Raw genomic sequence first — 20,000 nt, forward strand, 5'->3', positions numbered from 1 at the left:
TTTATTTACGAGTATATTATGCACCTTTATTTTCTCGATGTAACGGGCAGGAATGATCATTAAAAAAAAAAGGGGGATTAGGTTTTCTTCAAGACCATTATAATTCTATGTTACGATAACTTAACGTGCGTAAACGATTGAAATCCAACAAAAAAGAGCTACAGACGTACTAAGTTTATTGAAAAAAATAATTTGACATATGGCTGTACCTCATATAAATCAGAATTCTCGATCATTCCTAAAGACTGCTGGGAAATCATAGGAATGACCACCACAGGTGCGGAGGGCCTGGGTTTATGCACATGACCAGTGGTGACCGACAGCGTCAAGTTGATAAGATCCAACAGTGTACCCACGGCTGAACTTCGAATGTCAAAGTCACTGATTTCAAAACAGCACAGGATTAAAGACTGAAGCCACTCTGGGAGTGACAACATCTTGGGTGCTGTGAAGACAACGTATTGCAAGAATTTTAAAATAAATTACAAAAACAGCGATTCCGGGGTGATTGAAAAAAGGACTATGATGTTGCTCAAATGTTACTAAAAAAACGTGAAAACGATGAAAAATATTCGCCTGGAGAATTTGATATGTTAGAGGAAAATAAACATTTTGTCGACGGATTAAACTTAGTCTTTTCCTGATCTGGCGTGACAATTGACATACAGAAGGATTTCTGTCGCTCAGCTGGAGTACCTCGAGGTATACTGGTAAGTTCTTTTGTAAAGCCGATTTTTTAGTCGAGAAAGGCTTTGTTTAATTTAAGCTGCTACTGAAGTTGGTAATTTGTTCAAACGCTCACGCCACATTTTCAACCAATCAGAGGCATAGGGCAATCGAACAATAGGGAGTTAAAGCATGCAACGTTTTCAAGCCACGGACGGAAACCGGAAGTGAACATTTTGCATGCCAGGGTAGTAGGCACTACCAGATTTCAAACTAATCATCTCCTATAGTGAAGAGATACTTGACAATATAAAAATGGTACTCAAACTGTCAAAAGAACTCACTTCCGGTTGCCGTCCCCAGCTCAAAAACGTCGCTTGCTTGAGTTCCCTAATATTACTGTATGTATGTATTACTGTTCGTGTTTCTCGCGCTAAGCGGCCAGCCGCCTGTAAAGTTGTATTCGCTTTGCATTGTGATTGGCTCATAGATTGCTTGAACCTGTTGTGATTGGCCAAAATTACCTGTATTACTGTGGTTCACAGCACTCAGTCCTAACCCTCTCTGTGAACCAACGAGTCAAATAAATTATTAAGAGACTGCGTTAGTTTTTCGTGATGAGCAGATACAAGCGAATGCGAACTAATCACGCGTTTTAACCTGCAAAATAAATGATCGCCCACAGCTTCACAAAAAACAGAAAATAGCTGAATTGTTTTCCTCTTTACATTCGGCTAACAAAAGATTTGTTAAGACAGGATATCTAACATTCTTGTTTTGCAACAAAAACGAGCTTCAACTTGCAACGAACATTGTTTCTTTGGCATTAACCCTCCAATTTATCATACCTTCACTTATGTCAGCCGTTTCTGGTTGAGAATCCTTGCGAGAACAAACTGGAAAGCAGGACAATTTCAGCAAGAGCTTACAGGCTGCTACAAACGCCTCAGCACAGTTCTTGGATGACTTCAATGTTCTGAACGGAGACAAGAAAATGGTTTGTCCCGTGAACTGTCTTCTCGTCTTCAGATTTGATGCTGAACAGCCGCCCTCGGCCAGCTTCTCATTTCCGTCTTTGCTCGATAGATCGATCTCTTTCCACATGCCATCGCTAATGATTCCACTTGCTCGCATTGCTGTGTAACATTTTTTGCTTGCTATCCCAGGGACAGAACCTCTGCCAGTGTCCAAAGAGTTTAGGTATTTCAAGACCCTTTGCAAAACAAACTTAGCAAAGAAATCCTGGAAAAACTTCACACATGCTTGGATGAGAGAAGACTGAAAAGGCTGTGTTTGTGTTTTCAATCTCACTCCAGCGACAACACTGTTTTCTAGTCCATTTTGTACCTCACTTTTCTCGTCAAATTTGACTTCCCTCTCGTTTGATGATTCTGCTTGGAAATCACTCCATTCCTCCATATTATCTGAAAGCTCTTCGTTTTTATCTCCACAATGTACGTCATCTTCCTCACTTTTTACCTCTTCTACTTGCTCTACGGCTTCTTCAATTTTTGGGTCTCCCTCTACTTTGGTGAGTTCGCTTTGCGATGCTTCTTCTGCAAACACCTCTTGCGAACTCTCCAGAGACTTGTCAGTTCCACTGACTTGGCGCGCGTCACCTTTCAACTCAATAATATTCCACTCACTCATTTCATGTTCTGAGGATTCCTCAAATTCTTTTCTTTGATCATTTGCTGATAAGCCAGAATCGCTTTTATCCCCAGTTTTCATGGAAGGCATAACCTTTGAGAGAAGCTTCGAACACAAGCAAATCCCTTCCTTGACGTCTTCCAGCGTCATTGTCTCACATCGTTTAGTCATCTCTATCGTAATTCGACGCAAAAGCTCCGGCCAATGTTCGGTCTGAATCTCTACATCAGCTTCCTAAAATAAATAGAAAATATGCGACCAATCGTTAAAAATAGAGTATTGCGGGATATCTTTGATCATGCATCACCGACACCATAACAGAGGTTCTCCATGTAGTGTCGAAATTAATTCGGACATTTCTTTACTTTCGCATAGCCACGCATGTAGGCTCGACTTCCAGCCGCTTTAGGAGTGCGGTTAACATCCTCCTCCCAACGAACGGCTGAATCACTGGTCCACGTCGTCTGTCCCCGACGTAGCACCCGTCGCAATTGTATTTCGTATTCAGCCAATTGTATTTTGTACTTGGCAGGCAGGTGACTTTCCGACTGGCCGCAAATACAATTGGCTGGACCAGTGATCCAGCTCGGAGGTGCGCGCAGAGGAACGCGGGCGCACAAAACAGCTGGTCAATCGAGCCTACTACACATGGTGATCAGCATAAAAGTCGCACGCCACATTCTCAGCCAATCAGACGTAAAAGCAAAACCAATTTCGATTGGCTCGTTCGCATTTTCCCGCGCTTCGGGCCGGTTCCACGTGTTTCCTTTATGACTGGATTAAGTTTCGTAAAACCGCGGCCAAAGTATCTAATTTGGCTTTGATTCAAAAACACGTCTATTACAACAAACAAAAACACATGGAGATAATTAGAAAACTTACCAGAGTAACCACATCAAGAATAAAATCTGTCAACCGAAACACTTCTGCGAAATTTGTGGAGGTCTTTTTGTGAAATCCCTTATCATCACAGTGGCTTTCGGACGGTGCTGGTTTATCGCAATCAGAAAGCACCTTTGCTATATACTCCCACATAAAGTAAGGCTCAAAAGCATTGAAAAGCAAATTAGCGGTTTTAATAAGTTCATCTATAAGTTTCGTTTTCGCGGTGTCAGTTAATCCACTGACAAGATGTGCGCTCTCTAGTGAATCTTTCCTTCCGCTCTCTTCAAAAGCCGCCCCGTTTTCTTTTAAGACTTTACACTGACTGTACAACGCCCTAAACACATCGAGCAAAACATCCTCCAAAATCATTCCACCAATTTCGGGCTTGTCCAAAAGGCTGATAAGTATTCTGAACGGTTTGAGAATTTCCAAACGTCGTGTTTTCTTAGCTCCGTTGGTGTCGTGCTTTTCAAATTTCGCCTGAGTATGAAACACTGTCCTAACAGCCTCGATCACAAGTGGCCGCGCATACAAGCTGAAGAAAGATTCTGTGGGCCCGTCCTGATCGGCGTCGCTACTGCATACACTGTCAGTCCTCGACAGATTTTCGTCCTTTGTTGAATTTGTTCCCAGAAGCCATGAATAAAGACGTCTGTTCAACGACATATCTCTACGCAGTAAGACCTCGAGAGCAGCTGCAACTAACGCCACCTTTTCTTTTGGTGTGAGGTAAAGTGTGTCCATTGGTAGAAAGGCAAGAATAAAGTCAAGAGTGCTTCGCTGGGCAAGGACACTGCTATCCCCGAGGGACACACCCACTGCTTGAACCTTGGGTCAGAAATTAATAAGAAGAAGCGTGACTTAACTTCTTTTCACGATCCCGGGGACTAGAAAGGGGAGCACCACGGTAAAAATTGTATGTGCTTTTTTAATCCCACAATGGTGCCCTTTATTGACTTTTTAGAAGATTTTCGACATTGTACCTCAAAGAACAAAAGGTCTTTCTTGGTATTGTGATTGCAGGGCAATCAGTACCACAGGGGCCCCCAACCAACAAATTTCAACTAAAAGCCTTGAAGGGACATTGCCAAGATAAGGTCCGTTTGAAAGGATGTTCTTATCAGCTCGATGATTACGATCTGCTCGGAGTTCGAAAGTTCGTTTTAGGGAATAAAATCTTCCTTTAGCAAGAAATTGATTACTAAAAGTTAATTTCGAAGGATTTTCCAGAGAACTCTTTTCTTCCCCCAAAATACTGACAAAAAAATGCAAAAACAAGCCATCCAAAAACGTTGGGGACTATTTTTCCCCGGTCGTGAATGTTTGGAGTGGTCTCCTAGTAACTTGTTCTCAGAAACCTTAAAAAAGTCTAACTGGTGGCACGGCATAAATTTTGAAAAATGTGGGAAGCATTCCATCCATATAGTTTACGTCATAGAAAGTGCGGCATATGGGGTTTTATTCACGAGTTGTTTGTGTCAAAAACCCAAACGAGCGAGGAACGAGCGATTGAGGGTTTTTGACACAAACGACGAGTGAATAAAACCCCGTACAAAGCACTTTCTATGTCGTGAACTGTTTATTACACATAAGACGAGAATTTTCATTAACATAGTTTTCTGAACACAAATTAGAAACAAAAACTCACTAACAATAGAACCAAATGCAAATTTAATTTAATTCAATAACAATGTACGATTTGCACAAGATGCACGAGTAATTGGCATGGAAACGCCTTTACGCTATCGTTGATTGGTTATACTTCTGCATGTGAAATAGCTGTATGCCATTCTGATTGGCTGTATAAGCCTTTTCCACATGTGAAAATAAGGCATATAGATTTGTACAAATGAGCTTTATGGAATCAAATTCTCATGTTATGTGTAATAAAAACTGATATACCAACTAAATTTTCTGTTGGGTACCCTTAACTATTTCAAAGAAGACAAATTGAACAGCAACCCTAGAAAGAAACCAAAACAAGTCGGTTATCAGAGCAGGATTAAACACAAAGCACCTAATATACACCCACTAAGTCCCCAACCACCAGTCACGAAGGACATGAATTGTGCCACTCTGTCTGCTCTACTGCTCACACACAAAGGAATAGAGGCAAGAGCAAAATGGCCGTGTAATAGTACAATGATCTCATAAAAAAAGGACATACGGGTAATCAATACACAGGGTGAATATCTAAATAAAGTTCAAAACTGCATGCCACATCCAGGCTGACAGTCACCCAGCAAGGATGAAAAAGATGTTATTAAAGAACATTAATTTTTTCTAGGAAATTACAACTAAACTAAACTGCAAGCAGTTCCTTCAGAGTCAATCAAGCAGTGCACTTGTCACGCATGTTTACTTAGTAGATGAGGGTAAACTGTAACAGGCACCTTGATTGACTCTGGAAACAAATCAACAAAGATGACACAAACCATGAGAGGTATATCATTTCCCAAGAGATACTCTTTATTCCCAACTCCTTTCTTGCTCAGTCTTGTCATTATAAAGGTGACAGCCGGTAATCGGATGCTGGGTGATGAACAAACGCATCCCCACAGTGTGGTGTAGAATATCTTCTTGTCCATGTTCTCACTGAAAGAACCCAGCAATGAAATAGTCCTAAGAAAAGTTAAGCAAAGGAGAACTTGGTTAACACAAAAGGATAAGCTGCCAGTCAGCTGTGCAGGGGGTCCTGGATCCAAATCTTGAATAGACCAACACTTACGGTCCTCTATGAGTGAAGAGAAGGTGATACCCATACTTAAATTAAAGCCATAGACTCCTGAACTGTCACCATAGACGAGTGAAATCGTCTGGCGTTAGAGTAAAATTATTATTCTGTAAAGTCTCGCTCCCAGGTGTCAATGGGTTAACGACACCAGTCTTCTCAGCACTTATGTCCACAAATGTATTTAATTACATGGATGGCCAATTTTGTTATCCAACATGAAGTATCCATGTAAGTCTAAGCATTTGCTACCTATTTGCAACAATAAGGTACATCCAGGTGATCTGGTGACGTAATTCGGAGGACTGGGGAGAAAACTTTTAACGCCGTATACAACAACCGCGGGCGGCCTTATTTTTTAATTCAACATGGCAGAGGTGAGGGTAGATCTTGTCGGGTCTACTTGAATGTTCATTCAGTAACAGGCAATGTGGTAGACACGTAATGATCTGTTGAGTTTTGGCGATGGCAATACTGCAGGGAGTTTGGAAACAACACCTAAGGCCACGCGCGGTTGTGGGATACGGCATTACAATTTTTCTCTCCAGTCCTCCGAATTACGTCACCAGATCACCTGGATTGTAAGGGTGAAGGTTAACCCATTGACTCCTGGGGGTGCCCCACTGACAAGTAAAATCGTCTGGCGTTAGACAGAGTGAAATACTATGTATGGCTGGTTCAGGCCAGTTTGGGTGTCAAAGGGTTAAAGTTATTTTCAGCTTAGGGTAAATGTAGCTGTTTATCCTTCCTTGTGCAGCAGCATTTGGGGACACTTTGTGATGTTAATTGTCTGAGTGTATTCTGAGACAAAAGCGATGCTGAAGTTGGAGAGAAGAGCAAGGGGACACTTCGTGAATTATCTGCTTCTTGGTTACAGCGCTTAGAGTAAAGCCCCATCAGGGCATCCAGGACAAGCAGATTTCACACTTGGGCAAATCACTTCCTCTGACCACTTGCCCACTTGAAAAGCACTCACTCAATCAGTCCAAAAAAATTAAAAACAGGTCTTAAATAATAATAATAATAATAATAATAATAATAATAATAATAATAATAATAATTTGAGCTAAAGAAACAGTACCCTGGCTATGACGTTGAACAATGTAACATCATCATTGGCGTGCTGGGGGGATGGTTAAGGGATGTAGACCTGACAATGAAGAAGCTCTTTGGCAGTAGGGGCTATGACGTTTTGAGAAGGATGCAGAAGGCTACCATCTCGAGTTCTCTCAACATAGTGAGAACTTTCAAAGCTACCGCCAATTGACTTACCCCGTGGGAATAGTATAGGAGCTCAATGTAGTTTTAGTATTAGAGAGCTTTAGATTGTCCGTAAGATTTTTTATATTTTATTGCTAATTTACTTATTTACTTATTTATTTATTTATTTTAGCATCCATACGTTTACCAACTGCAATAATAATAATACTTTATTCAGTATTTCTCTGTTTTAAATGAATAATGAATTAATTAGCCCAGGTAAGTGGAAGAGAACCTTGGGCAAATGGGTCATCAAATTTGATTGCCTATTGGGCAAGTGGGGATTTTAACTTTTTGCTAGGCCTGAGTTACATGTAGCCCTGTTTCACTAAGTACTCCATTATCAGAACTTAATTGTCACTGTTGGCAAGGGGTATTATATCTGAGAAACAGCACATACAGTACTTCCTCTCATTAAATTCAGAGTTATTTGTTTTAAGAATGGTCTTGCATTTCTAGCAATTTTTCATAAGGAGCAGGGAATGGGATCAACATCAGACGATCATGGAGACCTCACTAAAGCTCAAATAAGAGCCCAAGAGAAATTCTGGATAAAGGAAAATTTGGGTGTCTTGCTCAAATATTAATTTTTGTCTATGCAAATCTTGAATTGGTGAGCTGTGAAGTCTATTTTCCCGAAAAAGAAAATTCGGAAAAATTACTAAAATCGCTTTTCTTTTGTTCCCCACCATAATCCGTGTGCAAAAAACTGTTTGACGTATCATATCATGTGAAAGAACCAGGTGTCAATTGACAGCCTTCACACGCTATCTGCTATCTTAGCACATGTCCAAACGCTGATTGGCTCAGCATTATTGGCTTTCAAGTAGGAGGCAGAGTTATTCAGCACACAAAATCTTTAAGCTCAATTTTCTAGGGCTTTATTTTGATGCCAAAATTACAACTTCTTGGACCTCCAGTCCTGATGAGTTTTAAGATATCACTTCCAAATTTTCAACTCTAATAGATGATTTTACTACCTCAACTACCGTTTGAGGAATTTTTCGTTTGTCTTCGGAGACTGTTTGATATTTCCTGCAATTTGCAACATTCAAAAATTCCTCACACAGTATGGGAGTGCATTCATCTGTGACTAAGATGCAACAAAGTGCGGTTGTTTTCACAATAAAGCAAAGCGGCAGGAGCTTCTGCAGCAGACTTGATCACTCTGAGTTTGAGGCCTCCAAATTAAAAGGCAATATTAAATACCAAAAAACTGAAACTTCAATCTACTAGCTTTAACCCATTGACTCCCAGGGGTTCCCCACTGACGAGTAAAATCGTCTGGCATTAGACAGAGTAAAATAATAAGTTTGGCCAGTTTAGGCCGGTTTGCATGTTGAAGGGTTAATATGATATACAGTTTGACCCTATACAGAAAATACCTAGCAGTGCAACAATTTTATTTTTCTGTGGACACCTCATTATCCTTTACTGAGACCTTAAATTTTATTGTTACACCACAAGGGCATCCCAGAGACTCCATGGTAGCCCTTGTATTTTGTGTCTGAGAAAACTGCTGAATGGTTGGTCTTGAGATTAACCCCTTTCTGACTGAAGAGTTCCATAGCGATGAGGGAAATTGTCTGGTGTAAGAGTAAGATTTCAAGTGGCACTCTTAGAGAGAAAAGGGTTAACATTGTCAAAATTACATTGAGCCACATCATGCTAATATGGATACCACCATGAAACAGACCTGTCAGTATATTCTGACCCTTCTTCAATTCCAGGCAGAAGCCCAAGCAGAAGTCCTGACAATCCAGGAAGCAGTGCTTTACCAAGAGGAAGAAAATAGTTCTCATACATAGTCATCAGTAAAGGCCTTGTCGACATAGCAGCATTTCCAAGCAGTGGGAAAAGTCCTGCACTGTAGATAAACAAGTCCTGGGCAAGACCTTTGTGCCCTATGCGTGTGAAGATGAGTTCGTAGGTTTCTAATGCTTTGAGGTGCACACCACTCGGCAATGTCGGATGCATACATTGTGCTAATCGTTTGCCAATGGTCAGCTTTCTTGGAACTACTTTGAATTTGGTGTGATTTTGTAATACCTATACAAAGGAAACATTGGGTGAAAGTTAATACAATGTACTTTCACAGTAAAATAAAATGAATAATGGAGGCAATCGAAAAAGCAAGTTGCAAACTTCATTAAACTGGCAACACATGAACTGTTAGGCTTTTCAGGACAAACTTGTAATACTGTTTAGAGGACTTAAGCCACATTGCTTAGTATATACTAAAACAGAGGATGGGTCAAAGGCGTGCTCTGATTGGCTTCTCAAACTCGAATTGAATATCCTTTGCTAGTCACCCCCGAGCAACTCAAGCGGGATTTGCGCCTGGAAATATTGTTAGACCTCGTTACTAACAGAAATTGTTGCAGGAATAAATGAGTAACAATAATCTTTTTGTGTTATATTATCCCGCCATTTTAGTTTTTAGTATATACTGAAACAACAGTTACTATTCACCTCAGTGTCGGTTCGCAGTTGTGGGTGTAACTCACCCCGAATATCCACCACTAGCCACCTCCACTTTGGTGAATAGCTGTTAATTATTTAATAGGAAAGTAAAGAACAAGGCCACTACTACAGGGACAACAGCTGTAGACCCCCTACACTTTGGAAACAGCCAAGCAATTTGATTACTCGCAAGGATGTGAGGTGGGGCCTACGGTTTATAGTACCTATGCAAGAAAACTTGAAAATCTGACCATTTACAGAACTAATTACAAAAGAAGCATGACTGAGGTCAAACTGCAATCTTGGACAAAACTCTTGGAAAAAATTAATTCTTGAGTGGCACCCACTGACAAAATATATTGGTCCTCTCCTTCCCCCCCCCCCCCCCTCAATACCAATGTTGATAATGTGATGCAAAATACTGTGCAGGCCTTTGGTCACTGTTTCAACCAACATTGGAATGGGGGGAGAGGGGAAAGTAGGAAGAATTTAATTTTTATCACAGATAATTAGAGCGTCACATTTTCCTGCCAGTAGCCTGATGTTCAAGCAAGCCAACAGATAAGTACATGTAGCATTAAGTTCACTCCCTGTAAGCAAGAGATAACTGACAAAATTTGTGTTATTCCAACATTGTAACTGGAAAGCTGCTCGGGCAAAAGTGTTAAACCCGGCCTCTATTGATTTGTTCTTGGGTCAAGTTTCATGGTTCTCTATTCTTCTCTGAAAAGCTTCCATAACTTTTTCAGAAAGGCAGCACTAGGCTGGTGTGGATCTTTACAAAGATGATTACACACATCCTTGCTCCAGACAAACCAGTCAGCCATTCACAAGTGCTGGATCAAATTTAACGTGTGGTCAGGACAGATCTTGAACCCTGGACTGATCTCTGTATCAAGATGAGTGCCTAATACCCAATGGGACCACACTACACTGTACAATAGCCTTTTACGAATTCGAGAATCATAACTTTATTAAATCAGAAAACAATCACTGTTACAAAGATAAGATTTATAAGTATAACAGGAAATGTGTAATGTTTATAGCAGTTGACTGTACTCATAATACTCATTTGATTAAAAAATACTACATGTACATGTAGTAATTGTTTGAAAGAAAAAATAAAATAAAATAAAATAAAACAGCAGTCTTTGTGTATAGTGTCTTGTAGAATAAATTGAATTCACAAATTATAGCTGTTTACTCTGTTTTGTCCTCCATAACAGCTGTCCATAACCATGAACCAACATGTCAACTTGATATGAATTAATTTTATTTTTTCTTATAACCACCGTTATTTGCATTTGACCAATTCACATATGCACTCTCAAAACTGAAAATAGCTAACCTTTAAAGGTAAGGATCTCAAACAGAAAAGATAACCTATTTTGTAAGACTCTATATTATTATAAGCTCATCGATCAAGTATCATTTCTCAACTGAACTAGGAAGAAGTAGCCTTAATTAAGATTAAGCTTACAAACTGTACGTGTATGTATACTATACCTTGTTGAGTTTTCCTAGTGCAGAAATAAGGTCCGCCCATTCACTGGAATACTCGAAACTCTTCAGAGCCTTTTCGATGGCGTTAATAAACTGGCGGTACTTTGAATCTGATAGCAGTTCTAACTCCTCGGGATTCATGGCTTACAATTGATTGTGACACCAGGCAAATTGAAGAGGCCTCATTGCATCTTCGTGCAGTAAACTCATGACAAATTATCAAATCTCGAGACAGTCGCAAAAGAAAATTTTCCCCAAAAAGTGTACAATAACGATTCTTTGAAACATGCTGCGTACGATCCCAGACAAACCATCTAGAAAAGCTTGAATACGTCCGCAAAAATTGTCGATCTTTGAATTAATTTCAGTCAGGTGACGTCACGGATCGTGAAATGAACTCTGCTCCTATTATCATGATCAGTACATCGCCATCAGAAAAGGATTTCGTTACTTCCTTTCATAAAAGCTATTAAAACGTTGCAATTTTGCATGGCTTCTCTTCGAGTTACTGCGTTAAATGCAGGAACCAACCTCATTCCCAGGGTCTTCTCAGCTTTCAACATGGCGGCGGGTCGGGAGAACACGAAGTTTTCTGAGGTTTTCTGAGCCCGCGAGACTGAGCACCCCCAGCGAACCATTCAATGGCTGGCCGCAGCGAACGCCCCCTTCATATGAGCCTACTCAATTCCTCCCAGAAGGCCTCGCGATACGCGACACGCAGACAAATGAATCCCGTCGACGGCAGCATAGCAGCTTTTGTAAGCTGCAAGAAAAATTGAACCGCTAGCGCTGCTAAGTTTCGATATCGAATTTCACTATCTTCATCACCCCTCTCCCCCACCTCCCTGTCAGTTACAAGACGTAAGCAGCATTGAGTCACCTCCATTTTGACTGACTGCGACCTGCAGTGATGGAACCTGTTGAACTCGTGAGCAGATGGCTTGGCATTGAAAAACTTTACTTCACAAAAATAGAAGGTTGCTGTCCTACGTCAATTCCACTGAACGAAGTTGTGTTCACATATAGATGGTTCACAGACGAGGTATGTTTTGGATTCAGTGGGTTAATGCACTAGTCATTTGCTTCCCCCACCCCTTGACCCCCGGGGATGGGGAGGGAAATTACATTTGAATGGTTGTAAAGTAGGTGTATTTCCACTGGGGACTAGAGCAGACAAACACACGTAATTCCCCCACCCCTCTGTTTCTAAAAGATTCTGAGTCATCAAGGAAATGTTAGGGAGATTACCACAATGTACAGTTCTTGCCATTTGTGTGTGCCACATGAACTATATAAGGAACGGAAAAAAAAAAAAAAGAACTGGATAGAAACAAGACAGGAATAAGCGACCAAAAAAAAAATTTTTGCACGTGTGAAAATACTCATTACCATTGCTCTTCGTTTGTTTTTGGTCCCAGTCCTCCTAGGTAAGAATTCCCCGATATTTCCCCCTGTATGTCCCCAGAGGGGTAGGGCAGAGGTACGAAAATCTTGTAATTTCCCTACCCCCTAGAGGCGTAATTATAGCGTAATCTCGCATAATTGCCCTAGTAATTTCCCCATATGTCCCCACTATCCCCGGGGGTAGAGGGGTGGGGAAAACAAATGACTAGTGCATAACTCTGGCAGCTCGAAATTTACACTGAACTGGATAAAGGCTTTCTGAATTTATGAGGGTCGCAAACATAACGCTAAACATCTTGTTACGCTGTGTTTTTGGATTAAGGAGAATAATAAGTTTATAGAAAGCTTAAAGTGCTACTGTGATCAAATTTTTATCCCTTGAGTTTTTTGGTTTATCGCATAGAGTACCATAAAACATTAAAAATGCTGTTTACCGTTTGGAAATATCTGCATTGGTTCCGGAGATATTTAAGTTTGAAAAATGTGTTAAATATGCAAATGAAAAGGCTGATGACGTCATTCACCCAACCCAATAGAACATCAAGAATATAAATAGAGCTATCTCGGTCAATTTGCAACAAAGACCATTGAAACTTGGTGAGCTGATAGTTCTGAAGGCAACACACCTATGACTGTAAAGAAATTGGTTCCCATGGCAACTCACTCTTTTCCAGTCCCCTTCAACCTGATTTCAATATTTTGGTGATCTCAGGCTAGAAATACATTTACCAAAGCCACAAACATGACCTAACATCTTTATATGCTGGCAGGATCATGCAGATGAGGCACCATTTGCAAATATCAAAACAGAACGCCAAAGGTGGTCTGCAAAGCTCTTAATGTCAGGGAGGCCTGGAACCCAGTATGTTTCCATGGTAACAAAAATGGTATGCTCATATTGTGAAACACATCTACTAGAATCTTAGTGCAAAGAACCAAGTACTTCTGATACAAATTGGCTGAGATATCTTTCTCCATCATACTTGATCAAAATTTGGTTGGGTTTATGATGTCATCACTTGGCTAATTTGCATATTAAAAAAACTTGAATATCTCCAGAACAAAAAGAGATATTTGAAAATGGTAAACAGCATTCTTCTTCTCGCACAGACTACGTGTTTATGTGCCAAAATGGCTTAGATAGGGAAGATGCAAATTTCGTCACAGTAGCACTTTAAGTAAGCTTATATTTTCGATGAAAAAGGTGGCAGAATATAAAGGAAAGTGACTGCCGATAACTCGAAACCCTCCCGCTAATTAACTCGAAGGAATTTTCAGTTAAGCTTACCTTCAGGTCATTGTTCTATATAATTTTACCCTCGATAACTCGAATTTCCGATAACTCTAACCTTTTTTTCTATTTTTCCAGAAGGTTCGAGTTATATCGGGAGTCGCTGTATCAATTAGAAAGCAGTATGGAAATTGAAATTGTATGCTGGGCTTATTGATGAAAGAGGCCATTATATCAGATGTCTAGTCACGGCAATTTTGTAAATTAATAACGAGCACACATACGAGTTAAGGCTACCGCACACTAGCCGATATTTTGTCAGCCGACAAAAAATCTTCACTTGTCGGGTAGTGTGCAGGGAATTCAGACAAGTCTGCGACAAAATCGGGGCTTGTCGGGCGATATCTGACAGTGCTAGATCTCAAAGCGTCTTGTCGGGCTTTGTCGGCTAGTGTGCGGTGGACCAAGACAATTTGTTGGGGCTCGTGCGTACCTCAACCAATGAGGAATTGTCATCAGAGTCACATGAACAAGCGTCTTTTCCAACATGGTGGAGATCTACTCAGCCCCAAGCCTAAACGCGGTTAGTCGCAACAAAAAATCGGCTAGTGTGCGGCAAGCTGATGTCCCGACAAATGTTTAGCCCAATTGACCCCGAGTAAAAATCTGCAGTTCTGCGACAAAAAATTGGCTAGTGTGCAGTGGCCTTTAGTCTCCTCCGCAGCCGTTTTTTTGGGATGTCACCGAATGCTCCCCCCAAAGAAACGGGTGCTCACAACCGAACCACATTCCTTTACCGATATTAGCCAATCACAGCTGCGGTTTCATTTGAACCAGTTCGTGCCAACCTTTGAAACTTGCCGGGGCCAATCAGACAATGTTTTTTATATTTGTATCCCGTCATCGGAGACGTCACAAATAAACATGTGGATTTCTGGCCTTTGTTTAGGGACACCGAAAAATACTGGCGACGCTTGAATGAGCTTTGTTTGTGGCTTAAGACTCTGCAAAGTTCAAGCTAATAATTATTACTAGAAGCTTTCAAATCGAAAAACCATTGTAAAGAAGGAAGATATCTATTTCAATTTGCCTAATAAAGGGACTAAGAAATCAAGTAGCTTCGCTCGATATGTTGACAGCAAGTTCTGAATGCTGCTCTTTTCTTCTGTTTTCAATCTGTAGGAAGCTTTCAGCCTTTGAATCTATTGATTGACGCTTACAATTAGACATTTCCAGAAAATATATATTCTCTCATGAGCTGAACATACAACGATGAGCACATGGAGCCTTTGTGCTTGGGACTTTCATTTACATTTTTTTTCGTCTGTCATGATCGTAGCCCATGAACACAGCCCAGTTTTGGTCCCGGGTTTTGGTGGTGTGCGTGCGTGCGGCGTTAGACAAAAGCCAGAAACTTTTTCGCGCAAAATCTTACATCATTCACACTTTGCTATTATGTGATTGGGCTGTTCAACAGAGTACAAAAAAAAACACAAACACAAAAGGAAAAGAATGTGGTTCGGTTGTGAGCAGCCGTTTCTTTGGGGCGAGCATTGTGTGACATCTAAAAAACGGCTATGGGGGAGACTAACGTACAAGTAAGCTAGATTTTTGCTTGCAAAAAAATTGTCTTTAAAGTTGTCTCGTGGAAGCCAAAAGCTTTTGATTTCCTTTTGTGTAGAAAACCATGGCTTGCATGAATTTTGAACTTTTCCCATCAGTCTGTCTCTCTCCAACCGAGTAAAACTCTAGAATACCTGTCCGCTCATTAGCATCTCATTGAATAAGAAATATGGGTTATTGACCAAGTTTGTTCGATCAAGATGGCTGGATATTGGCCAAGTTCTTTTTTTTTGCATGTTTATGGACTGAGACGAAGTTGTCGTCCATAACTCGCAAAAAAAGAGCGAGGCCAATATCCAGCCATCTTTACTGAACAAACTTGGTCAATAAAGGATTTATTATATGGCTTTCGGGGAAATTTTTCTTGCGGGATACAGTGGGTAGTCCCTAGGGGGCACACCAAAGCACACCAACACATGTAAATGGAGTGAACGGGTATTCTGAAGTTGCTCCGCACCTTACAATTTGAGCAGTGTTGTGAGTCATCATGTTACAGTGGAATATACTCCTGGTGGTCACCCCTTTCTAAATTTATGTAATTTTTTTCTAAGTAGGATAAGCAGCATATTGGAGTAGATTTCTGGGAGTTATTTGGAAAAGGCAAAGAAGTGCTTGAGCACAAATTAGAGGAGTTGAAACAAGGCAAAAAAGTTGAAGAGCCTGAAGACATAAAAGTTGCACTGGAGACATTTGATTATATAATGGATGCCTCAAAAAGGCTATCTGAGAAAGATATTGAGGCAGTGACAGACGATCTGTCTGACTATCACAGAGAAATAGACAGCAATGTGGTAATTGCCCGCGAATTTATTTCCCCTCTGCTGGGTCCTAAAGGCATTATTGTCCTCAATTCCCGACATGCGTCATCATCGGAGCTACATGCTAAGGAACCCTCAAAGTTAAGAGTGGCTTCTGCAGCTGGCACCTGGAGAGGACTTGGCATTGGTTAGTGGTCTATAATACAGTAATGAAATATTTCTTCTGAATGTAACATTTAGAGTTGTTTTTCTGGTCTTACACTACTACAGTAACTAAACAGTTGCAATAACACTTAATTGAGTTTCCTGAAAAAATTTGCAACTTTTTCAAAGTTGTTGTATTGTGTTTTCTGCTGGACATCCACCATACATAATAATTATACACTGATAACCCATTGAAAAGTAGTTTATTGAGGTATGGTTCAACACTGAAAAATTAAATAACTTTAATATTAGTGAGCATGTGGTATCCAGGCCTCAGGATTCACATTAAAAATGTCGAACACCTGCTAAAATGCTATTTTAAACATATCTTTATTATCCTTGTTGCTTCAAAATGCCAGACATACCGTTTTGAATTCATCACTTCACGTCTTCTTATTCCGGAATACGGTGAATCAAGCGCACTTTAAGTCAATGATCGAGGGAATGGATCGCGCTCCAAAGGTATTACAATTTTGCTCCATTATCTCCAAATTGACACAAAATTCATGATGAGAAACAAAATTTTTTATCGCTTTATTTATTTTACCAAAAGTTGCGGGAAAATCCCAACTGCTGACCCTTTTATTTCAACGGTCAAAGCTGGTCGCAAATTGATGACTCCTCCATGTAATTTAATCACAAAGGGCAAAAATTCAGTCACAAATGCGATTGTATTGGTTACAATTTCGATTACGGAGTAACCATAAGCATGTAAATACATTGGACGGGCCTAATTATTAGTTTTATAACTTGTTTAAGTTTCCGCATAATCCGTTGTAATTTCCGCATAATAAAACGCATGTTTCCCGCATAATATGGCCAAAAATTTCCGCATAATCTTTAATTTTTTTCCGCATCCTATCAGAAGCCATGTGAAACACTGCCTTCAAATTTTGCAGGAAATTACAAAAACCTTGCTCATTTCTCTCTTGAACAACAACGCTTCTGGCTGCCATCTTGCAATTACCCTGAGGTGTTATGGGATTCCACGATTTGCTAAGAAATTCGTGCACAGGAAAAAAGAATTTTTATAAGAATAATGACACATTTGAAACTAAATTTACAAGACATGTTTCGGTCGTTCAACGACCATCTTCAGTTGAAAGTAGAATTAATTTAGAGTTACGTTTGAATTTATAATGTAATGCTAAACAAAGATAAATGACAAGTGTGAAATAAATTAATTTGACAAAATAGCCAAAGGTAACAAAAGAGTGTATAATACAGGCCTTCTGATAGGGTGCGATGAAAAAATGCAAATTATGCGAAATTTGCAGGGCAGATGATGCGATTAGAAAGGCCAATTATGCGATAAATAATGTAAATTATGCAATTTTTTTCTGAACTATTTTAAGCTTGTTTTATAAGGTTTCAGGATAAGAGAAGCACTTTTTTGCTGCCCTAAGGACATTTTGAATGCAAAGGAACAGTTATTATGCATCTTGATCGACATTAATTGGGATAAATACGAAAAATGAGATCTTCTGCACTATTGGTGCACCACGTTAAAATTTGAAAGGACACAGCTAACATGCCAAATGAATGATCAATAATATATTATTGATATTCCTGCATGCGACTAGCTTCTTACGTTTTGTTTTAATGTGCAAAACACAACAAACCAACTTTTTAAAATTCATTTTGCCATGATCAGCAAAAAAACCAGCACTGAATTTTTAGTTTTTTAAAACTTTATCCTGCTTCACAATAATAGTATTCAATCCATAATTAGCCAGGCAGATCATAAACTTACATATTAACTACATTGTAAAAGATGATTTTAAGAGCATCTTATGTTACTTATTATTACTGTAACAGTACATGTAGGTTAATTAATACCATATGCCAGTCTGTCAAACTCGGATCTGATCTCATAATAGTATTGTATAACAAAACTAGCTTGAACATACATGTAACAAAACAGTCTTTCTCCCCTGTAGGCAGTAGTTGAACATCAAAGGGGACTCTTCGAGTCACGACTGAATATTTTTCACAATATTGCATGACGAGCAAAACATAAGTCCATCGTCCACGTGGAACGTACATTTGGGGTACTTTCTTGTTCGATCGTGAGCTGTCAGATTAAGCAGAAGGTGGGAACTTGCCTTCTTGATCGAAGAAACAGCAAGTTTTTATCAGTTTTCAACGAAAAAACTACATTTTGCCGAAAAACTGACAACTTTGCTTATTTTTCAAGGTGATCATATATCAGACACTCAGATTGGCTAATCTGAACAAAGGGCGTGTTTGTGTTACAGCAGTAGGCAACTCTTTAGCTTTAAGAATGAGACTCGTACCAGTCCTCCGACATGAAATTTAATGCCTTGAACTTCGAATGTTTACGACATCGAAGGTGACAAAGGGTTTTTAGCCTTTTTCCAAGGTAAATCATCTTTAAAAAGGCGTATTTATGCAGGAAATCTTAAGAAAATTGTAGATTTATGTTTTATTTCATGAATATTGTGCGTTCTTTTGTGAATTATGTGATTTTTCGTGAATTGTGTGATCGGATGCGATTTGAGGTCGATTGTGTGAAATTGCACCATCGCATAATATCAGAAGGCCTGAATATTAATAGTAACGTGCTAATTAGAACAAGAGAGTTAAATTAACATGATATAATAATTATTGCTTGTTTAAGAAGGTTGCTCCCAGGAGATATGTAATGCCTCCTTTATCTTGACCGGGAATTTTTTGTCGCCTGGTCTATAACTTAAAAACATTCAGCAGAGCAGGAATTATGGCATGCCTCGGATTGTTGAAGGTGTTGAAAGATATGTGAGGTCCTGCCCTGTTTAAGTGTTCATGAATGCGTGTCCAGAGGTGTAGCAAGAATTACAGCTTGCACAAGTAAACTTGTAAACAACGTTCGAATGAAGTTCAACAGGCACAGGGTCCTTCACACTAAACATGCTCATAATGAAAAACTCAAAATTTCATTACACTGGGTGCCTCGCTTGTATTTGCCTCATCAAGCTATTATATTTACAGAATTTGATACTAATGAATTGTTTTGGCCTACTGCTGATTGATAAGTTACTGATAAGATTTAGTATTAGTTTAAAAAAGGAGACCAGAGGGTCTGTATGACAAAAATAAACAATTTGCTACAGTATGTGCAATCTAGGTATAAGAGCAGCTCATACTTCTTTAATAGAACTTATTTGGAGTAGTATTGTTAGGGGTAGTCCATCTTATGGGTAGTCCATTAGGGTAGTCTATTAGCATGGTCACCTGAAAATGTCAAAAATAGTCCACGTAAGCACCACGCAGTACAAAATTCAAGAGTGCCTGCTGTATAACATGTGTAGGTTTTGTACACTTGTGGTTTGCAAAGATTGTCCTTTCAAGCAATTTCTTAAACTTGTAGTTAAAAATAAGGTGAAATTGCTAAACTATAAAGTTTGATTAAAAGAGTTACTTGACATATTTGAACCAGATTAATTTATTCTGAGGAACTAATGACTGTCTGTTTACTTGACTCCAGGGGAGGCAGTTTCTTGTGCAAAATTACTGATAATCTTGCATGTACATCTAGTACGTTCAAGCAGTTGCCCCAGCGCAGATTTCTTGTTAGCTGAATTAGACATCCATTAACAAAATGTTTTCCAGTTTGGAGAAA

General features: G+C 39.6%; 2 protein-coding genes across 2 annotated transcripts in view; one reads left to right on the forward strand and one right to left on the reverse strand.

Moving 5' to 3' along the window:
• Positions 1-11,727, reverse strand: part of LOC137996951 (protein dopey-1-like) — a 40,964-nt gene extending 29,237 nt beyond the window's left edge. The window contains exons 1-6 of the mRNA XM_068842603.1: positions 11,162-11,727; positions 8,889-9,241; positions 5,637-5,823; positions 3,199-4,029; positions 1,515-2,550; positions 210-445 (exon numbers count right to left, since the gene is read on the reverse strand). Of these exons, the coding sequence (XP_068698704.1) occupies positions 210-445; positions 1,515-2,550; positions 3,199-4,029; positions 5,637-5,823; positions 8,889-9,241; positions 11,162-11,299 (2,781 nt within the window). The 5' untranslated portion in view covers positions 11,300-11,727. The remainder of the gene's footprint in view (positions 1-209; positions 446-1,514; positions 2,551-3,198; positions 4,030-5,636; positions 5,824-8,888; positions 9,242-11,161) is intronic.
• A 146-nt stretch (positions 11,728-11,873) lies between these two features.
• LOC137996953 (uncharacterized) overlaps positions 11,874-20,000 on the forward strand; it is an 18,568-nt gene continuing 10,441 nt past the window's right edge. The window contains exons 1-2 of the mRNA XM_068842608.1: positions 11,874-12,200; positions 15,971-16,361. Coding sequence (XP_068698709.1) covers positions 12,069-12,200; positions 15,971-16,361 — 523 coding nt within the window. The 5' untranslated portion in view covers positions 11,874-12,068. The remainder of the gene's footprint in view (positions 12,201-15,970; positions 16,362-20,000) is intronic.

Source organism: Montipora foliosa, chromosome 3 (genome assembly GCF_036669935.1).
Source record: "Montipora foliosa isolate CH-2021 chromosome 3, ASM3666993v2, whole genome shotgun sequence".
Classification (NCBI taxonomy): Eukaryota; Metazoa; Cnidaria; class Anthozoa; order Scleractinia; family Acroporidae; genus Montipora; species Montipora foliosa.